We start from the raw sequence: 19506 nt of genomic DNA on the forward strand, positions 1-19506 counted from the left end.
AAATTGTTAAAATCATGGCCCCGGGGGATCGGATGGGGCCACAATAGGGGGTCAAAGTTTTACATACAAATATATAGGGAAAATCTTTAAAAATCTTCTTCCCAAGAACCACTGAGCCAGAAAAGCTGAGATTTATATGAAAGCTTCCTGATATAGAACAGATTCTAAATTGTTAAAATCATGGCCCCCGGGGGTCGGATGGGGTCACAATAGGGGGTCAAAGTTTTTGTTGTTGTTGTTTGTTTTGTTTTGTTTTTCGTTTTTTTTGTTTTTTTTTTATATAGTGCAGATTCAAGTTTGTTAAAATCATGGACCCTGGGGATTGGATGGGGCCTCAACGGGGTGCATCAAAGTTTTACATACAAATTTATAGGAAAAATCTTTTAAAATCTTCTTCTCAAGAACCACTGAGCCAGAAAAGCTGAGATTTATATGAAAGCTTCCTAATATAGTGCAGATTATAAATTGTTAAGATCATGGCCCCCGGGGGTCGGATGGGGCCACAATAGGGGGTCAAAGTTTTACATACAAATATATAGGAAAAATCTTTAAAAATCTTCTCAAGAACCATTGGGCCAAAGAAGTTCACATTTACATGAAAGCTTTCTGACATAGTGCAGATTCAAGTTTGCAAAAACCATGGCCTCCAAGGGTAGGTTTGGGGCCATAATAGGGACTACGGTTTTACATGCAAATAGATATGGAAAATCTTCTGATATGGACCAAGGTGACTCAGGTGAGCGATGTGGCCCATGGGCCTCTTGTTGTATGGGGGACGTTTCGGGAACTTCTGTAACGGTCCCCGTTTTGATTAGAACTACTTTCCATTTCATGTTTTGATTATTTTAAACATCTACTTATTTGTAGAACATGTGGAAAGAAGCAAAGCTCCATTGTGTATCTTTCGTCTTCCTAGCAACATTAGTGTCAGCCAAACCCCTACAATGTTCATCAAATGTACACTGCAGATGCCATGAATTTCAAGGAAAATTATTTGCAAATTGTGAAAACCTTAACCTGACCTCAGCTCCTTTATTCAGCAATGACGTCGTCGGAATAGATCTTGCAAACAATTTCATTTCAATTTTCCCGCCAAACCTTCCCATACATATCGTTCATTTAGATGTCTCTAAGAACAATCTACGAAAAATTGAAAACACGTCATTGGCAAATTATACCGCCCTACAGAATCTAAGCTTTGCACACAATAATCTTCATACGGTTGAACTAGATTCTCTACGAGACCTCTCAAATCTACAGCGTCTTGACATTTCTGGTAACCAAGAACTAACGTTAGAGGTTTTGTTTAACATATCTAGAGATTTGCAAAACTCTTCGACAATCCGGTATCTGAATTTTGAGAACTTACAGTGCACATACGGTGTCAGTTTCATCATAAAAAGGTACCACATTGCTTATCTGAAACACACACACTTAGAAGAACTGAATATAGCGTCCAATCGGATTAGCAGCCTCGAATTTGGCGTTTTGACTGAGTTACCAAGATCTCTTAAACATTTGAATATTGCTAATAATATTCTCAGCTTCGGTCTCTATATCATAGAATTTAGTGATTTAAAAAATGTTGTTAGCCTGAACATAAGTTTCCAGGCGACTTTTCACCAAATATACACAAAAAACTTTAGCATCCAGTGCAATGATACACGACCAGACTTAAAACATTGTACGGAATTCCACGGAGTAGAGTCGATGTCGTCTTCAGCGTCACTTTCAACTTTCCGAAAAACTCAAAATATCAGTATATTCATTCCACCAAAACTAAAGAGATTTTATTTTCACGATAATCTATACAAGCTGGTTCTTCAAGATTATGTTTTTAAAACTGTTAGTAAACCAGTATTGACACACATTTTTATGCAGAATTGTATCATTTACAGGTTAAATGGTCCTCTAAAGGGCATAGAGAGTGTTAGATATGCAGACTTCTCCAACAATTTTTGTAGTTATATATCACCCAGATTTTTCGAAGACCTTCCAAATCTATCACATCTTGATCTCTCCAATAATGCACTAGGAGAAAATTTAGAAAGTGACCATAAGGGAGAAATATTTCAGAGGCTATATAGACTGACCTCAATAAACTTAGCACGAAACAGAATTGTCCAACTTCCTGACAATATCTTCCAAAATTTGAATCGGTTAAAAACTCTTAACCTTCGCTACAATTCCTTAAGTGAGTTCTCATTACCTTTGAAACATATGACAAAACTTGCTCATTTGGATCTCTCCTATAACCAGTTGTTGGTCTTGGACGAGGAAACGAGACATGCTCTGGATTCTTTATCCAAACAGAGAAAGATAAACGTCAATATGTTAGGCAACAGATTCAAATGTGACTGTGAAAACTTGAAATTCATCAAATGGATGCACAACTCCACGCAAATCAATTTCCTGCATTTAGGTAACTATTCATGCACATTTTCAAATTCTTCTAAACATTTCCCCTTCACAAAAATCGAGGATCTACTTCAACGTTTGGAAAAGCAGTGCTCCTCTTACATCCTCATTATTTTAATGATGACGTCATTAATAATCGTTGTTATGACAACAGTCCTTAGTCGCATTGTGTATCGATACAGATGGAAGCTGAGGTTCATGTATTACGTAGCAAGAGAAAAATACAGAGATAATGTTCAAAGAGGTGAAGTCATAGGTGAAAGTTCATACCATTTTGATGCGTTTGTGTCCTATGCTGACAAAGACAGACGATTTGTTATTGATCTTGTAAAGCGTCTGGAAAAGGAATATAAGATAAAACTGTGCATACATCATCGGGATTTCATTCCCGGAACAGCAATAGCTGATAACATTACAAATGCGATTCATTATAGCAGACGAACTGTTTGTGTCATTACGTCACATTTCATCGAATCATACTGGTGCATGTTTGAGCTCAACATGGCGCGTATGGAAGCAATTTATTCTCGTAATGGTGAAAACGTGCTATTTCTACTCGTCTTGGAGAAAGGAGCGATAAAGAAACTTCCACGATCATTCATGGATTTGATAGAATCAAAGTCTTATTTAGATTTTTTTCTGGAGGATGGAGATCCTGATGAATTAACAGCCCTTCGTTCCAAACTTGGAGATATACTCAGTTTGCGTGACTGTGACGTCAGAAGACTGAATAAAACTGTCTGAAAATGATATAAAGAAATGATTTTGTCTGCAATTGTATACCTTTTGAAGAAGTGCAAGAAATGATTGTATTCCAATTTAAGGTCTTTCTAGTGGAGGATATTTTTTTTTACCTACAAGTGGGTTTTTTGACACAGGGTGATAATGATGTTTACTTTTTACGATTTAGTATCATTTCATCAAATTTTATTGGCTAAATTTAAACCCAAATGTGTTTGCTATCATAATACACATTGTCCCAAGAAATTTAGCTCTGTATAGCATTTTGGGGGGGGGGGGGGTCTGGTTAGAGCTATAGTTGGAAGGTATAGTAGATCGTAGTCAACCAGAGAGGTAGGCATTATTGAATTTTCACAGTTGATTAAAATTTGCAAATCGAAACCGTAGTGAACATCACAGAGCCATAACGTTTATTTGAATCTATGAATAAAATAGACTTTGAAAAGCATACTCAATCACCGTAAGCGAATATGATAATTTGGAGACAATGTAAATATATGTGCATTATATTGCTTCATGTGCCATGTGAAATTTACGTTTTACATTATCCTCAGGTAGAGATGACTTTTTACATTATATTCCTTTAAAAAATACGCTTTACATTAACATAATTCAAAATTATGTTTTAACATTAACGTCATTTAAAAATTACGTTTTACATCATTGTCATCATAAAATTACGGTTTATATTAATGTAATTTAAAAATTACGTTTTATATTAACATCATTTAAAAATTATGTTTTACATTATCGTCATATAAAAATTACGTTTTACATTAACGATTTGCATTATTCAATTATGGCCTATCGATCAATATGCAATTTCCGAGCTGCCCAACAGTTCTTTCCCATTGTGGAACTCTTATACACAGTGAGAATCAAAACCTATTCTCGTACACACTCGGTGGGTACAAATGCTTATCGCTGCCTTCATATATTGCCTTAAAGCCGATTTAGATCAACTTAAAAGTTTATTGTTAAATAATGATGAAAGTGAAGCAGATGAAATTCACAAGACTAGTAAATGATAAGAAGCTGACCTTTTTGCACTTAAGAGTTTTCGGAAGAGTTGTCTGCCCTTTGTAAAAATTAGAAAAATCTAATTTTCTAAAAATGTGTGTGGTCAATGATTAATTTTATTTCATATTTTCATAAAAAGAAAGTGTATGTAACTTTCTACCAAGAGATTAGTATGAAAATATAATTTGTTTTTAAAATATTGTAACAAAACATGCTTTTCCCATATGCTTCAATGTTAAATTCTATGTGAAATAAATCAAGCGGTAAACAAAATTTTGAAAATTCCTATGGTGGATTGTTTTTATTTGAAGAACCCTTCAAAATGATACCATGATTACAAATATTCAACCATCCGTTTATTAGATATGCAAATATGGTCATTATACATTGAATACCTTAATGATAAATTAGTTCAAACAAAAATCGATAATCGCCATTTTTCTTTTATCAAAATATCACTCGTGCAGAGGAGGAAATGAGAAATAACTTCATATTCAATTTAATGGCCTAATTCAAAACAAATATTATTCTTGATATGGTCAGTTTAATGTATATAAACAAAATTTACATTTTCATAACGTTTATCCGTATTAACATACATATGTAGCTAGTCTATAGTATAACTGTATAACTATACATCTTGTACCCACCCAAGCGTTCAACAGAACGCTGAACGTACCTCCACCACAGAAGAGCTGGTATCTCGGAAGTTGCGTATTGCTTTGCACAAAGAAATATACAATACAAAATACTTACATTTTTATGACGGTAATCATCATGTAATCCTTTTTTCTTATATGTTGGTAATATACGCATTGGGGATGTTTTAATCTTCAAGACTGGTTTTTGTTTGAAAGAGAACATTCAGTTACCCTTGAATTCCATAACGTCCCTACCATAGCTGTTTTACTTTGTGAATTTTTAAATTAAATTCTATGCATTTTAATGACATGTTGTCTGTGTGTTCAAATACCGGAAGACATTGCCTTCCATCAGAATTCGTAGTTTTGACAGTTGTACTTGAATTGTTGGAAAGAATCTACAGTGTCAGGTGAAAGTATCTACAGTCACAAGAAATTCTAGCAACGCATGAAAATCTGCATTGCCGTATGAACTCCAGTGTTAAATGAAAATCCAGTGTCACATGGAAGTATCTAAACTGTCACATGACAGTGTCACATGAAAATGTGAAGATAACAATCAGTGAAGAATCCCAAAACTCCTATAAGGAATACAAAATCAAGAGTTGGACAAACACGGACCCCTGGGCACACCAGAGGTGGTATCAGGTGTGGAGGAGGAGCAAACATCCCTTGTCATACAGTTTTACATCCACTGTGATCCCTATATCTTGATCAGGTAAACGGGGAAATATGTAGTCAAAATCAGTGTGCCAAGAACGGCTTAACAAACAATATGATACATGTCAGACAGCATTTGACCAAATGACAGGTTGTACAGACAAACTAGATCGTTATAACGACCACAGATTTTGCGAAATGCTTACTTTAAACGAGCCTATTGAAACCCCTGTAACATCAACTTGTTTGTTGGCAGGCTGTCCCCATTTAAAAATTGGTCATACGCAGATCAAGCTCTTGCGTATCGAATCACTTGAAAGGCCTAAACACCATATATAAGGCTCACGGCGGTGTGACCGGTCGACAGGGGATGCTTTCTGGTATATCCAGGGTTCCGTATTTGCCCAACTCTATTTTGTATTGCATATAGGAGTTATGAGTTCATCACTGTTCGTTATCTTCACCTTTCATCTACAGTATCACATGAAAGTATCTACAGTGCCACATACAAGTCTACGGTGTCATGTGAATGTATACAGTGCCATGTGAAAGTATCTACAGTGTCGCATAAAAGTATCTACAATGTCACGTGAAAGTATCTACAGTGTCACGTGAATGTATGCAGTGTCACGTGAAAGTACCTACAGTGTCATATGAAAGTATCTACAATGTCACATATAAGTATCTACAATGTCACATGAGAGTATCTACAGTGTCACGTGAAAGTATGTACAATGTCACATAAAAGTATTACAATGTCACATAAAAGTATTTACAATGTTACGTGAAAGTATCTACAGTGTCACGTGAAAGTATCTACAATGTCACGTGAAAGTATCTACAGTGTCACGTGAAAGTATCTACAGTGTCACGTGAAAGTATTTACAGTGTCACGTGAAAGTATCTACAATGTCACGTGAAAGTATATACGGTGTCTCTGTGTTACATGAATGTCCAGAGTGTGAATTTAATTTCTGCAATGTACGTGAAAGTCAACAGTGTCACATTTTAATGAAATAGCATTGTCAAAATTTCACTAATGGTACATTCGGGTCTTGGACACAAAAAGTATAACTTTTCATTATTTACATTTATGCAGTATTGCTTTGTAACATATATCAGAGGTCTTGAATGTACCTGCAGTATTGCGGGAAGATGTAATGAAGGTAAGAACAAATCTCCATAGATATAAACTTGAGATTTACAAGACTCTTCGCCGGCGTAAACTGTCAATTTTATGTCGACAGTATGAACTGTCGATATTACTAATTAGATTAGAGAGAACAATACATGGTATGTATTTTATACAGGGAATACATGTCAGCATCCGTGCTAAGACATGGTAAAGTTCCCTCAGTGTTGTTTGTATAGAACAATGGTTATGATTTTGAATTCATTTTTCATGGAATACTTAAGAATATCCCTTCTAATTAGTTTCCTTTAATCTGTTGATCACCATTCCTTATTTTTGACTCGTATATCAATGATATAATGAAAGGTGAAGATAACGATCAGGGATCAGTCTCATAGCGCCAATAAGGAATACAAAATAGAGAGTTGGGCAAACTTGGACCCCTGGGCATTCCAAAGATGGGATCAGGTGCCTAGGAAGAGTAAGCATCCCCCGTCGACCGGCCACACCCGCCGTGAGCACTTTGTCTTGATCAGGTAAACGGAGTTATCATAGATAAATCAGTGACTGCTCCGCATAGAGGAGAGGGACTACGTGTTACCTAATCCTGTACAAGGAGGTTATCCTGTATTATCCACGACAAGGACAACTTTATTTCTATTCTACTAAAATTACACAGCTTCTAATCGTGTCACTTAGTGACGTCATAGCAACATCGGAACTGCAAGTTTGTTTAGCTAACTGAAGAACGGTAATATATATAGGCATACTATTTTGAAGGATATTTAAGATATTCAATTTGAAATATTTAATTTGATGCTGACGAGGTCATTGCAATGCGATCCCTCTGAATGCTGTTATCCCACGCACAGTCCTACAAGAACTACATGCATTAACTTGTCTGTGCGTCACTATGTTTGATTACGCGTGTGTCACCGGAACGCAGACGATAGAATTTTTTATTTGTTGAATATTAGATTTCCTTCAGTCATTTATATGTTTGTTTGTAAGGCATATAGATTACTTTTTATAACAATGAAAGAAACTTATGAGTTACAAATGTTACGTTTTTATTGTTTTATTAGCAAAACAGGACGCCTACAAAGGGTAGGTAGGATCGCGAAACTGCCATAGAACATTATAAGGCAATACACTATATCTATTATTGATTTTCATTTCGCTATTTCAAGAATTATATTCAAATGCTAATAAGTTCTCGTTTTGCTATTTTGTGACGTACATTTACGGCAAATTGATGGTTTTCGTTTTGGTATTTTACGACTTACATTTAAATGATCATCAATTTGCGTTTGCTGTTTCTCAAGCTACTGTAAATATACTTGATTTTCAATTTGCTGTTTTGCTTCTTATTGTTAAAGATACTTGATTTTCAATTTGCTGTTTTGCTTCTTACTGTTAAAAATATTTGATTTTCAATTTGCGGCTTACTGTTAAAATGATTTATTTTCAGGTTGCTGCTTTGCGGCGTACTGTTAAAAATATTTGATTTTCAATTTGCTGTTTTGTGTTTTAATGTTAGAATTTGTTCCTCGTCATTTTGCTACTTTGAGACTTTCTATTAGATTATTGACATTCATTCAAATCGTATTATCGAAGTTTGAAAAATAGGTATTGCGACGCCATTTCATTGTCTGACAAAATAAGCATTGTGACGTCATATAGCGTTCTTGGAGATATAAATAATTATTGTAGTTTAATGCCCCTTTCAACTTTACCCTTAGTTCACACTACGAAACTTAATCAGTTGACAATATATCCCTTATGTTAAAAAGTCAAATGCACATCGTTCTCAGCTTTATCGATAAGGGAACCTTACTTTGTTAAATCTACATTTTCTTGAATATTTCCATTACACTACGTTGCGTGTTTGGTGTTACAGGAAATTGAATGTAACACGGTATTATAGAATCAGTAAAAAGGGCTGGATCTCTTTTCTGTGATTTTCACATTATATTTGTGTGCGGAGAAAGCGTTAAATTTCCAGATATTGAATCCGTTGACGTCTATAGCGTACATAACACGTGTAAATTAACGTAACGTCACAACGCGTGCTATTTGAATTGTCTATATACAATGTCCATTGCCATTCATACAGAAGAGGTAATAAAAAATCAGCAACCACTAACTGCTTCAACAAATATCTGTTATCTTATCTTGGAGATCCCCCAAGTTCTGTTTGTTACGGTTTGAAATGTAGGTTTTCCTATATTTGTCTAAATTGTCGGATTGTGATAACAGTGTGGACTTAAGCTGTTTATGGGCGCGACGTATTTGACATGTACAAGGTATTTATTGTTCTTTCTTTCATTCTCTCTCTCTCTCTTTCATATCAAACAATCTTAGTATTCTCTTAATCGCGACTGTCTACCTGAAGGACATTGCAAATTAAAAAGATTCATTCTATCAATTACTATCATCTATCTGAAGTCCATTACAAGTTAAAGTAGGTCGTTCTTATTTATCAGTCCGCCATGAATAGGGAGATAAGGACATACTGTTTTGTTACCGGGTATTCGTATATTATTGAATATCAAATCAACAACAAAAGCGATGAATTATTTTATGACGATTGCTACATGCTAGGCAAATTTCGTCCATGTCTTCATTATCAAAGTTATTCTAAGGCTATACAGCATGTTGTGGGAGATCAAACGTTTTATGATTATGCAATCCAATAGAGGCGTGGATCCAAGCTTTTGATTTTGAGGGATAAAGACAATGTGTTTTAACTCAGAATGCATAAATCCAAAAGGGGTGAAAATTACTTTTCTCATAACCTTGGCGCTAGAGCTTAAGACGATGGAAAAGTTTGCGTGGAACTATAATGCCCCTTCCCAAGGAAAATGCGAATTGGGATCCAGACCCCAATATAATATACATATATATGATCATCGTTTTTTTTTTTTTTTAATATTTACCAAGTAGGGTGCAAAACCTCTACATCTGTCATTGAATTTCATACAGATATAAGGTGTGCACATTGACGTGTTGAACAAATATTCACTTTGCATGATAAGCATTTTGTATTAACAGTCAGTGTTTTTATTTGATTGACATCATCATACCAACGTTACACAGGTTTGTTGAGAGGTAGGATGGCCATTCAGAAGTACAGAGTGCCTATTGAACCCGCGATGTATCCACCCTATTTCTTGTCTTATCTGATAAATTCGCTTATAACAATGGATTTGATCAATTCGCTTCATACATTGAATTTGGGCTTTTCAAGTGATTCTAATAACACTGAACCGGATATTTCTCTTGTCCCACCCATTTATCCCTCCCTTGTTTATTTCTTATCAATACTTTATTGACCATTAATACTTATAGCAGTAGTATGTAGCAGTAACACAGCTGATGCTGTCTATTTCTTATCAATACTTTATTGACCATTAATATTTATAGCAGTAGTATGTAGTAGCATTAACACAGCTGATGTTGTTTATTTCTTATCAATACTTTATTGATCATTAATATTTATAGCAGTAGTATGTAGCATTAACACAGCTGATGTTGTCTATTTCTTTTCAATACTTTATTGATCATTAATACTTATAGCAGTAGTATGTAGCATTAACACAGCTGATGTTGTTTATTTCTTATCAATACTTTATTGATCATTAATACTTATAGCAGTAGTATGTAGCATTAACACAGCTGATGGTGAGGGGACGGATTCAAGATTTTCCCCAAATTTTGTTTTTCACTTTTAATGATCAAAATCTACTTAGTGGGGCATAGTCTGTAAAAACAATCTTGCACTTAATGATGCAAGCATAATAATCTATAATACTCGTATGTTTAAAAATTTTCACACAAAAATCAGGTTATATATTATCATAGGGGCTCATTTTATAGAGTTTAGGATTTGTTGTTTTGTAAACAAAGATTGCGGTATGTTATTGTTTACGGGGTTTTCAAGAAAGAAATACATATAGAAGTTTATTATATCTATCTGTAGGTAGAATCTAAAAGATGAATTTATGACTATGCAAAATCAAGATGCTTTATTTTACAAAATTAACATTTCACGAATGTGTTTGTAAACATAGCAAACAGTCCTTGTTTACATACATTTTGTAACACAGATTTAAGGCTAAAATATTGCTTTTATCCTTGCATTCAGAATGTCAAAATTGTTCGTTATCTTCACCTTTCTGTGAACATTAAGTGAGTTATATTTTTAATGTTTCACATAAAAATTTAAAAACAAAAGTTGTTGTTTTTTTTCAAAAATCTTGAACCAGTCTATTTAATATTGATATTAATAATGTTATTTATGATAATGATGATAAAATTAATGATGATATTAATAATGTTATTTATGATAATGATGATAAAATTAATGATGATATTACTGTTAGTGTTTAATTGTCGATCATGGAAATGTTAATGATAATATTAGGGATGTCAATTTTACTCGGATAGCCTAGTCGAATATTCGGGGGCTTTAGTCACGTGACAGTCGAGTACTCGGTTATAAAACCCGGACTGACATAGTACAATTAAGTATCTACGTCATCACCCCCCCCCCCCCCTTCAGCACACACCGATAGCCAAGTTCACGGGATGAAAGACTGCTGATAACGACTGTTCAATAGAATTAGCGATATCGTATTTTGATTGCACATAGCTAGAACATTGTGATACAATATTACAATAGACATGCTTGGGTTTATTTATTTTTAAGTACGTTAGCATGAAAAGTATATCAACATGCAATATAAGACAGAAATTCATTTTGAATTTTTATGAATTTTCATTTTATTTCATGATCTTTTAATGCGAAATAAACATAGGGCATGCTTCTATCATATTCTGAGAAAACTTTGGGGTTGCCCCTTCCATCTTATTCAAGGAAATTAGCCCAACTTTGAGGGTTTGCGTTATACACGAGGTTGCGCTATACGCTAGACGCATAATAAATAAATCACCCGTGATCTACATGTAGATCCGACATATTCACTGACGTGTGACAGAGAGGTCGAAAAACGGTCTTTTTTTTATTTGATAGTGAAATGCACAATCAACAACTAAAATACACCTAGGTGTAAAATGAAACGAGCTTAATTCTCAAGGTCTTTCCAATTGATGTATAATGTACGATTTGATTATTCTTGCTCAAACAATAATTCGATCGACAATATTGGACGATAGCCTATTTCTAAGTTTTGTCACCGATTGTCCAGCCGATGAAACGGTTAGAATTTATTCTTACATGAATTGTACAAAAACACTGAAACGTTTATAATTTATGAAAATAGCTAATTAAGCTATTTTTGACGAATACTCGACTATGAAAAATGTAATCGATTATCGATATGACCCCTCGATGATCGAGTACTCGTTGTCAATAATAACTAGTCTCGGTAGCTCAGTGGAAGAGCGTTCCCTTCGTAACCCATTCCTGTCATGGCCACGACAAACCTTGGACATCATTCCTCCTTCGCCAAATGTTCGGCATTTAAACGTCGGGCAGGTAAAGGGGCCTTAATTAATCTAATTTAAACAGTATTTTATTATGATAGTTTATAATAGGATTGGACAGCAGGCACTGCCTATACAAGTCCTCTCCGTAGAAGGCACAAGGTCATACAAATTTTAAAATACATAAATACAGTATTACACAAAGGATATAAGGATTTGAACATTGCAATGATATAGGTAATTCATGACATGGCGGCTTGTAATCAATTCTACTATAATATTGTATGAAATTAATGAATAGTTTACACTTTAATTGTAGGTATAAATATCATAATCAAAAGATACAAAATAGGGAAAAACAAGGGGTCCTTTATTGCCTAAGATGGTCAATGATTGCCTTGATAGCATTTTATCTATTGTATTGTATTCAGATGGTAAACAATATTGCGATTGAGGCTGTATATCACAACAATAAATAATTGGGATTTTGATGTTACAGGTCCGTTTATCGATTTTCTAATTAACAGTAAAGATTAATCAACTACTTTGTACATGTATATGAAAAGTTGAAGTTAACGAACAGTGATCAATCTCATAACTCCTATGAACAATACAAAATAGAGTTGGGCAAACACGTACCCTGGATATACCAGAGGTGGTACCACGTACCTAGGAGGGGTACACATCCAATGTCGACCGGTCACACCCGCAGTTAGCGCTTTATCTTGATCAGGTAAGCGGAGTTATCCGTAGTTACAAACAGTGCGCCAAGAACGGCCTAACAATTGGCACGAAACACGTCAGACAGCATTTGACCCAATGATAGGTTGTATCAGCAAACTAGATCGTTATAACGACCATGGAATTTGCAAAATGCCGACTTTATACGAGACTCTTGGGAACTCCTGCATCATCAACTTGTTTGTCAGTAGCCTGATTCGATTTAAAAACTGACCATAAGCAGAACAAGCTCTTGCGTATCGAATCAGTTGAGAGATATAAACACCATATGCAGGTGGCATTGGAATATTGCTACAAAATATGGGAAGTTGACGATGGAGAAGCTGAAGTCAACCTGTTTGTCATTAAGTTGAGGTGTTAGTTTGCCGCTAATATCTACTTTCAATAAAATATCTAAGTATAACTGTATAAATAGTTAACTGTGCATATAATTTGTCAGGACTGTGCAGTGTTGTTTGCGATTTTTGTCTTTTTATCCAATAGCTAAAGTGACCTTATTATAAACATGAAAAGGTGAAGATAACGAAAAGTGATCGATCTCATGAATCCTATCAGGAACACTAAATTAAGAGTTGGACAAACACGGACCCCTGGACACACCAGATGTGGGATCATGTGCCTAGGAGGAGTAAGCATCCTCTGTCTACCAGTCACACTCGCCGTGAAGCATATATCTTGATAAGGTAAACGGAGTAATCTGTAGTTAACATAATTCAGTTAAAATGAGTGTGTAAAGGACGACCTAACAATTGGTATTAACTACGTCAGATAGCATTTGACTCAATTACAGGTTGTACTGGCAAACTGGAGCATTATAACTACCATAGATATTGGGAAAACGAACTGTCAATGCGACATGTAGCCCAGAATTGGCATGAGGTGTGTGTAAACGTTTAAGAAGATGGGCCATATCTCTATTATGCCTTGCTCAATTTCTTTTAAACTTGCACCAGGGGCAATCGCATAGGGGTCATTCCTAAGCAATGGGAGATAATTAGGTAAATGTAGTAAAACGTATTATTAACATAACAATAAACCTCCAGAATCACTCGTCAGATTTTAACAAAGCTTGCAGACTAGGATATTTGCATGTATATATGTAAATTGTGTTAAGGCATTACCCCTCACGAAGTATGTGACATCGAGGTGGAGACAAAGTTGAGGGAATTTTAAATCGGTAAATTGTCACAGATTTGACCATTACTCAATAGCAAATGAATCAATGTTTTTGAAACTTGTCATATACATGCCTTGGATAGTTACCTACACGGTATTATGCAACAAAACTAATTTTCACGGTATATTGATCTTGATACTTTTTCCGAAAACCCTTTATTATGATTTCTTTATTTTGGGCCAAATTTTAAAATTTTGTGGCAAGATACTCGACCCTCCGCATGCGGGGCGAACGCTCTAACATCTAGACCACCGCGGTGGCTCAAGTATTAAGTTTAAGTTTCAACACTTGTACTTGGTTGTTACGCAGTTATTTCGGAATTGAAATATCAATAAAATTTTCCACCTTTGTCTGTAATTTAGAGTGATTGATAAGTTCTACATTGTTTACGCCCCTCTCGAAAAGTTTTCACTCATACAATGTCATTCTTCATAATGCCCTATAGGGACAAGTACTAGATTTCTGAAAAACGAACAAAGTCCCACAAAGACTGTGAAAATAACATATATGGATGCAATTCTCACCAATACGTAATGTTGTTAAGAACCGGCCACGGGCGTTCGCGTCGTAACCGGGAGGTCGAGAGTTCTAATCCCGCTCGTGTCATGACCTCGCCAAAAAGGTGATGATTGTGTCTTCATCAAAAGATCGGCATTTAGAAGTGGAAATAACGTTTCTTTTGGATTTGACATTACGAACGGATGAAAGGTGAAGATAACGAAAAGTGATCAATCTCATAACTCCTACAAGCAATACAAAATAGATAGTTGGGCAAACACGGACCCCTGGACACACCAGAGGTGGGATCAGGTGCCTAGGAGGAGATATCACGAATCGCAGCAGGCATAAGGTTGTTAAAAAACTCACTGCTACGGCCATGAGCGCTAGACATGGGTCTAATTCTGTGGTGGATCAACTACAATTGGTGACGTCACAATATGAGTGACACATGAAGCAGTAAAACAACCATGTTGCTACCCTCTCTGGGTCAAGGGTCAAATTAATGGATTTTATTTTTGTTTGTTTATTTGGAAAAAAAAATACGACAACTTGTCTCAATAATCCTTAGTACACATTTAAGAAATAAACAACGTTATTCAGTGAACATGGCGTTATGAATAGGAATTGCTCTGCTGGTATATGACTAACGCGCGTCATGGAAAATATGCAAGATACCTATAAATGTGTCATGTAATACTACATGTTTACTTTCTTAATGAAGGTGGTTTTTGTTAATTCAAAATAAAGCATTGATTAACAAAAATAATTTTAAAAGCACTTTTTGCTTCATGTATATGTTGCTAAGGATTTGGGTCGGTTAGTATATCATTTCATTTTTCAAAAATAAAACAATTATCAAAATACTCATTGGAATGAGGGGTTACTTGACAAACGAGGGTGTCAATTATAATCTTACATTTACAAATAACACCAACAAAAGTTTTGTTTTGATTGTTTTTAATATTTAAATCATAAAATTGGCACAAAAATATTAAAGATATTACGTAATTTAAATTCTTCAAAAAATTAAAATCATTAAAATTACCAATTTGCAAATTAGTTGACAGAGGTCAATTGAAATTGTCAGTCATGTTATTTAGCAATGAATTAACAATTGGCACCAAAGGTTTAATGATACTGCATTGACATTCCAAAGTATTTTTATCATTCCATATAGCTCTTGTATACAAATTATTATTATTATTATTATTATTGTATACAAATACCTTTTTAATGTACAAATTGTTACGTGGTCATCACGTGAGTGTTTTAGGTCATATGCTCCTTTCGTGTAAGTCTACATGCAGTGTTGCGTAATGTAAATATTTTCTGCCAACTATATATGCATTATATTGTTTCTATTAATGATGGACCATTTTACGTTCGGGTTCGTTATTGTGATTATATTGTTTATTTCTAGTGATGGTGGATCATTTTTCGGTCGGGCTCATGGTTGTGATCCTTCCAGCATTGCTTGGAGTGGAAAGTATAAAGTGTTCATCAGAAACAAAATGCACATGTCATGGATATAAAGGAAAACTATTTGCAAATTGTTCAAATCTCAAACTGACCTCAGCTCCATCATTCAACGACGACGTCATCGGTATTAATCTCGCAAACAACGAAATTTCACTTTTCCCTCCAAATCTCTCTAAAGATATAGATTATGTAGATGTCTCGAAGAACAGGCTGCAAACCATTGATAAAAGTTCACTGTCCAATAACATTGCTTTAAGATATTTGACTCTTTCAGAAAACAATCTTCATTCGATTGAATCAGGTTTCTTAACAAACCTTCCTCATCTCCAGCATCTTGATATTTCCGGTAACCAAGAGTTGACGTTGGAGGTTTTGGCTAATATATCCAGAGATTTGCGGAACTCATCTTCGATACGGATTCTGAATTTCGAAAATTTACAGTGCACCTATGGAATTACTTTTATCATCAGAAAGTATCACACTTCTTATCTGAAACACACACACTTAGAAGAACTGAATTTAGCATCCAATCGCATAAACAGTTTCGAGCTTGGCGTCTTAACCGAATTACCGAGTTCTCTTAAATATCTAAATCTGGCCAATAACAAATTAGGCTTTGGACTTTATATTGCAGAATTCGGGGTGTTGATGAATGTAGTCCACCTTAATGTGAGTTTTCAATCTTCTTTCCATCAAATATACACCAAACAGTTTCTGTTCACCTGCAATGACACACGAACAGTCTGCAGACCTACTACAGAAGATCACAATCAAGCGTCGGTGTCGACTCCAAGCTTAGTGTCATTAACACGAGGTCCTGTGAATGTCACTGTCTACTTGCCACCGAAATTACGACGATTTTATTTCCATGACAACCTCTACAAGATGGCCCTTCAAGATTTTGTCTTTACATCAACCAATAAAACAGTACTAACACACATTTATATGCAGAATAATATTATTTACAACCTTACTGGTCCAATTAAAGGCTTGGAAAGTGTAAATTATGCAGATCTTTCCAACAATTTCTGCACTACTGTTTCGCACAAATTTTTCAAATATTTCAAAGGTTTGTCTTATCTCGATTTATCCCATAATGCACTTGGAGGAAGTTTAGAGAATGACAAGAAAGGAGAAATATTTCAGACACTCCAAATATTAACTTCGTTAAACATATCCCACAACCGAATTGTCCGCCTCCCCAACACAATTTTCCGCAATCTCTTTCTGCTGGAAACTCTCAATCTCAGTTACAATTCCTTGAGTGAGTTCCAGATTCCTGTACAACACATGACGCGGCTTGCACACCTGGACCTTTCTAACAACCAGTTATCGTTCTTGAGTGAGGACATAAGAAATGCCTTAGATTCTGTGTCAGAAAAGAAAGATATAACAGTGAATTTATTTGGTAACAGATTTAGATGTGATTGTGAAGACTTGCAATTCATTAAATGGATGCATGACTCGACGAGAATCAATTTCCTACATTTTAGTAATTATTCATGCGCATTATTGAATTCTTCCCAACATTCAGTTGAAGTTCCTTTCACAAATATAGAATATATCCTTCAGCATCTGGAGAAGAGATGTTATTCTTACACTTCTGTTATTTTGCTTATGACGTCATTGATAATCGTTGTCATGACAACAGTCCTTAGTCGCATTGTGTATCGATACAGATGGAAGCTCAGGTTCATGTATTACGTAGCAAGAGAAAAGTACAGAGATAAAGTGAAAAGAGTTGACGTCATAGGTGAAAGTTCATACTATTTTGATGCGTTTGTGTCCTATGCTGACAAAGACAGACGATTTGTTATTGATCTTGTAAAGCGTCTGGAAGAGGAATATAAGCTAAAACTGTGTATACATCATCGGGATTTCATTCCTGGAACAGCAATAGCCGATAACATTTCAAACGCGATTCATTACAGCAGACGAACTGTTTGTGTCATTACGTCCCACTTCATAGAGTCATACTGGTGCATGTTTGAACTCAACATGGCGCGTATGGAAGCGATTTATTCTCGTAATGGTGAAAACGTTTTATTTCTGGTGGTCTTGGAGAACAGTGCGATGAATAAACTTCCACGATCATTCATGGACCTTGTTGAATCAAAGTCATATCTTGAAATTCCGGAGGGTGGAGATCCTGATGAATTAACAGCATTTCGATCCAAACTTGGAGATACACTGAGTTCGCCTGATGATGACTTCAGAACATTGTTATCACATCCTACAGTACAAGACTAAAAACAACATTGTTATCACATCCTACAGTACAAGACTAAAAACAACATTGTTATCACATCCTACAGTACAAGACTAAAACAATGGGTTAAAGTCACTAGAAGTAAAGAACTAAAGGTTACTATGGAGATATACATATATTCATTTCATGTGTCAATTCAGAAAAGAGATACTATCTGCCATTATGACGTATGTGAAGAGGAATCTGTCTGTAAGATTAGGGATCTGTTCTGTATAGTGTGTCTTAATTATATTATATATTGCTAAATCTGTCTGTTGAAGCTTGTGAAAAGAATGTGATTATCGTAATTACGTAGTCATTATCAATGCACAAGTGAAGATAACGAGCATTGATACAGCTCATAGTTTTAAAAATTAAGAGAAGGGAAGACACATATATCTGGGCAAACCCACCGTGAGACTTATATCTTAATCAGGTAAAGTGAATAAAGTGAATAGTCCGTATTATATCTTGATCAGGTCAGGGCCGTAAATTACATGGAGGCCGAGGAGGCAGCTGCCTCCTCCAACTTTTGAGCCAAAAAAAATTAAAATTTAAAGTTCATTAGAATTTATGTTGTTTCCAATAACTAAGAACATGATACCTCCCTTAAAAAGCATTCCAAATCTTTCTTTTAGAATGAGTTAGTCAAGTAACATCTTAGAAGGCCTTAGAATCAAGGATTTTGCACGAAACGTGTTCAGTGTGCACAAAATGTGCTCAGCGTCTGGGGGCCTGGGCGGCCCCCAGACCCCCGCCTAATTTTCTGCCTCCTCCAAATTGAAGGTTAATTTACGGCCCTGGATCAGGTATCAGGTAATGAGATTACTATGTAGTCAAAATCAGTATGTAAATAAAAGCCTAAAAATTGTTTTCATTGATTGATTGATTTTGTATCTTGCTTAACGTCTCGCTCGAGAATTTTTCACTCATATGGAGACGTCACCAAAACCGGTGAAGGGCTTCAAATTTAGGCCTATGCTCGGCGCTTACGGCCATTGAGCAGTGAGGGTTCTTTAGCGTGCCACACCTACTGTGACACGGGTCATCCGTTTTAAGGTCATCCCCGAAGACCCGTGACATTCACACCTGATGCCGAGCGTTTGGCGATGGAACTGTCACTACCTGTTTGAACGACTTAGGTGTGTCACGCCGAGATTCGAATTGCTTTGAAATACGTCCGATAACATTCGACCCAATGGCAGGGGTTGTATTGGGAAACTAGGCCATTATAACGACCACAGATTTTGTATAATGCTGACTTTAAAACGAAACTTTTGAAACCTCTGCAACTTCAAAT

General features: G+C 35.5%; 2 protein-coding genes across 3 annotated transcripts in view; both read left to right on the forward strand.

Annotated features, from left to right (window-relative positions):
• Positions 1–5125, forward strand: part of LOC125661404 (toll-like receptor 4) — a 17105-nt gene extending 11980 nt beyond the window's left edge. Inside the window, exon 2 of the mRNA XM_048893396.2 lies at positions 868–5125. Coding sequence (XP_048749353.2) covers positions 871–3162 — 2292 coding nt within the window. The 5' untranslated portion in view covers positions 868–870 and the 3' untranslated portion in view covers positions 3163–5125. The remainder of the gene's footprint in view (positions 1–867) is intronic.
• A 3704-nt stretch (positions 5126–8829) lies between these two features.
• Positions 8830–19078, forward strand: LOC125661401 (toll-like receptor 4). Of its 2 annotated transcripts, none has more exons than XM_048893388.2 (2): positions 8830–8918; positions 15900–19078. In XM_048893388.2, exon 2 carries the CDS (start codon positions 15902–15904, stop codon positions 18206–18208), a length of 2307 nt encoding a protein of 768 aa, XP_048749345.2. In that variant the 5' UTR covers positions 8830–8918; positions 15900–15901; the 3' UTR covers positions 18209–19078. The 2 variants fall into 2 exon arrangements, with proteins under 2 accessions (XP_048749345.2, XP_048749344.2); XM_048893387.2 differs by lacking the exon at positions 8830–8918 and adding an exon at positions 12711–13484.
• The last annotated feature ends 428 nt before the right edge of the window (positions 19079–19506 follow it).

Source organism: Ostrea edulis, chromosome 8 (genome assembly GCF_947568905.1).
Source record: "Ostrea edulis chromosome 8, xbOstEdul1.1, whole genome shotgun sequence".
NCBI lineage: Eukaryota > Metazoa > Mollusca > Bivalvia > Ostreida > Ostreidae > Ostrea > Ostrea edulis.

What these genes read in the sequence shown, in the direction of transcription:
- LOC125661401 (XM_048893388.2), top strand. Translation starts at nt 15,902, where the DNA reads ATGGTGGATCATTTTTCGGTCGGGCTCATGGTTGTGATCCTTCCAGCA.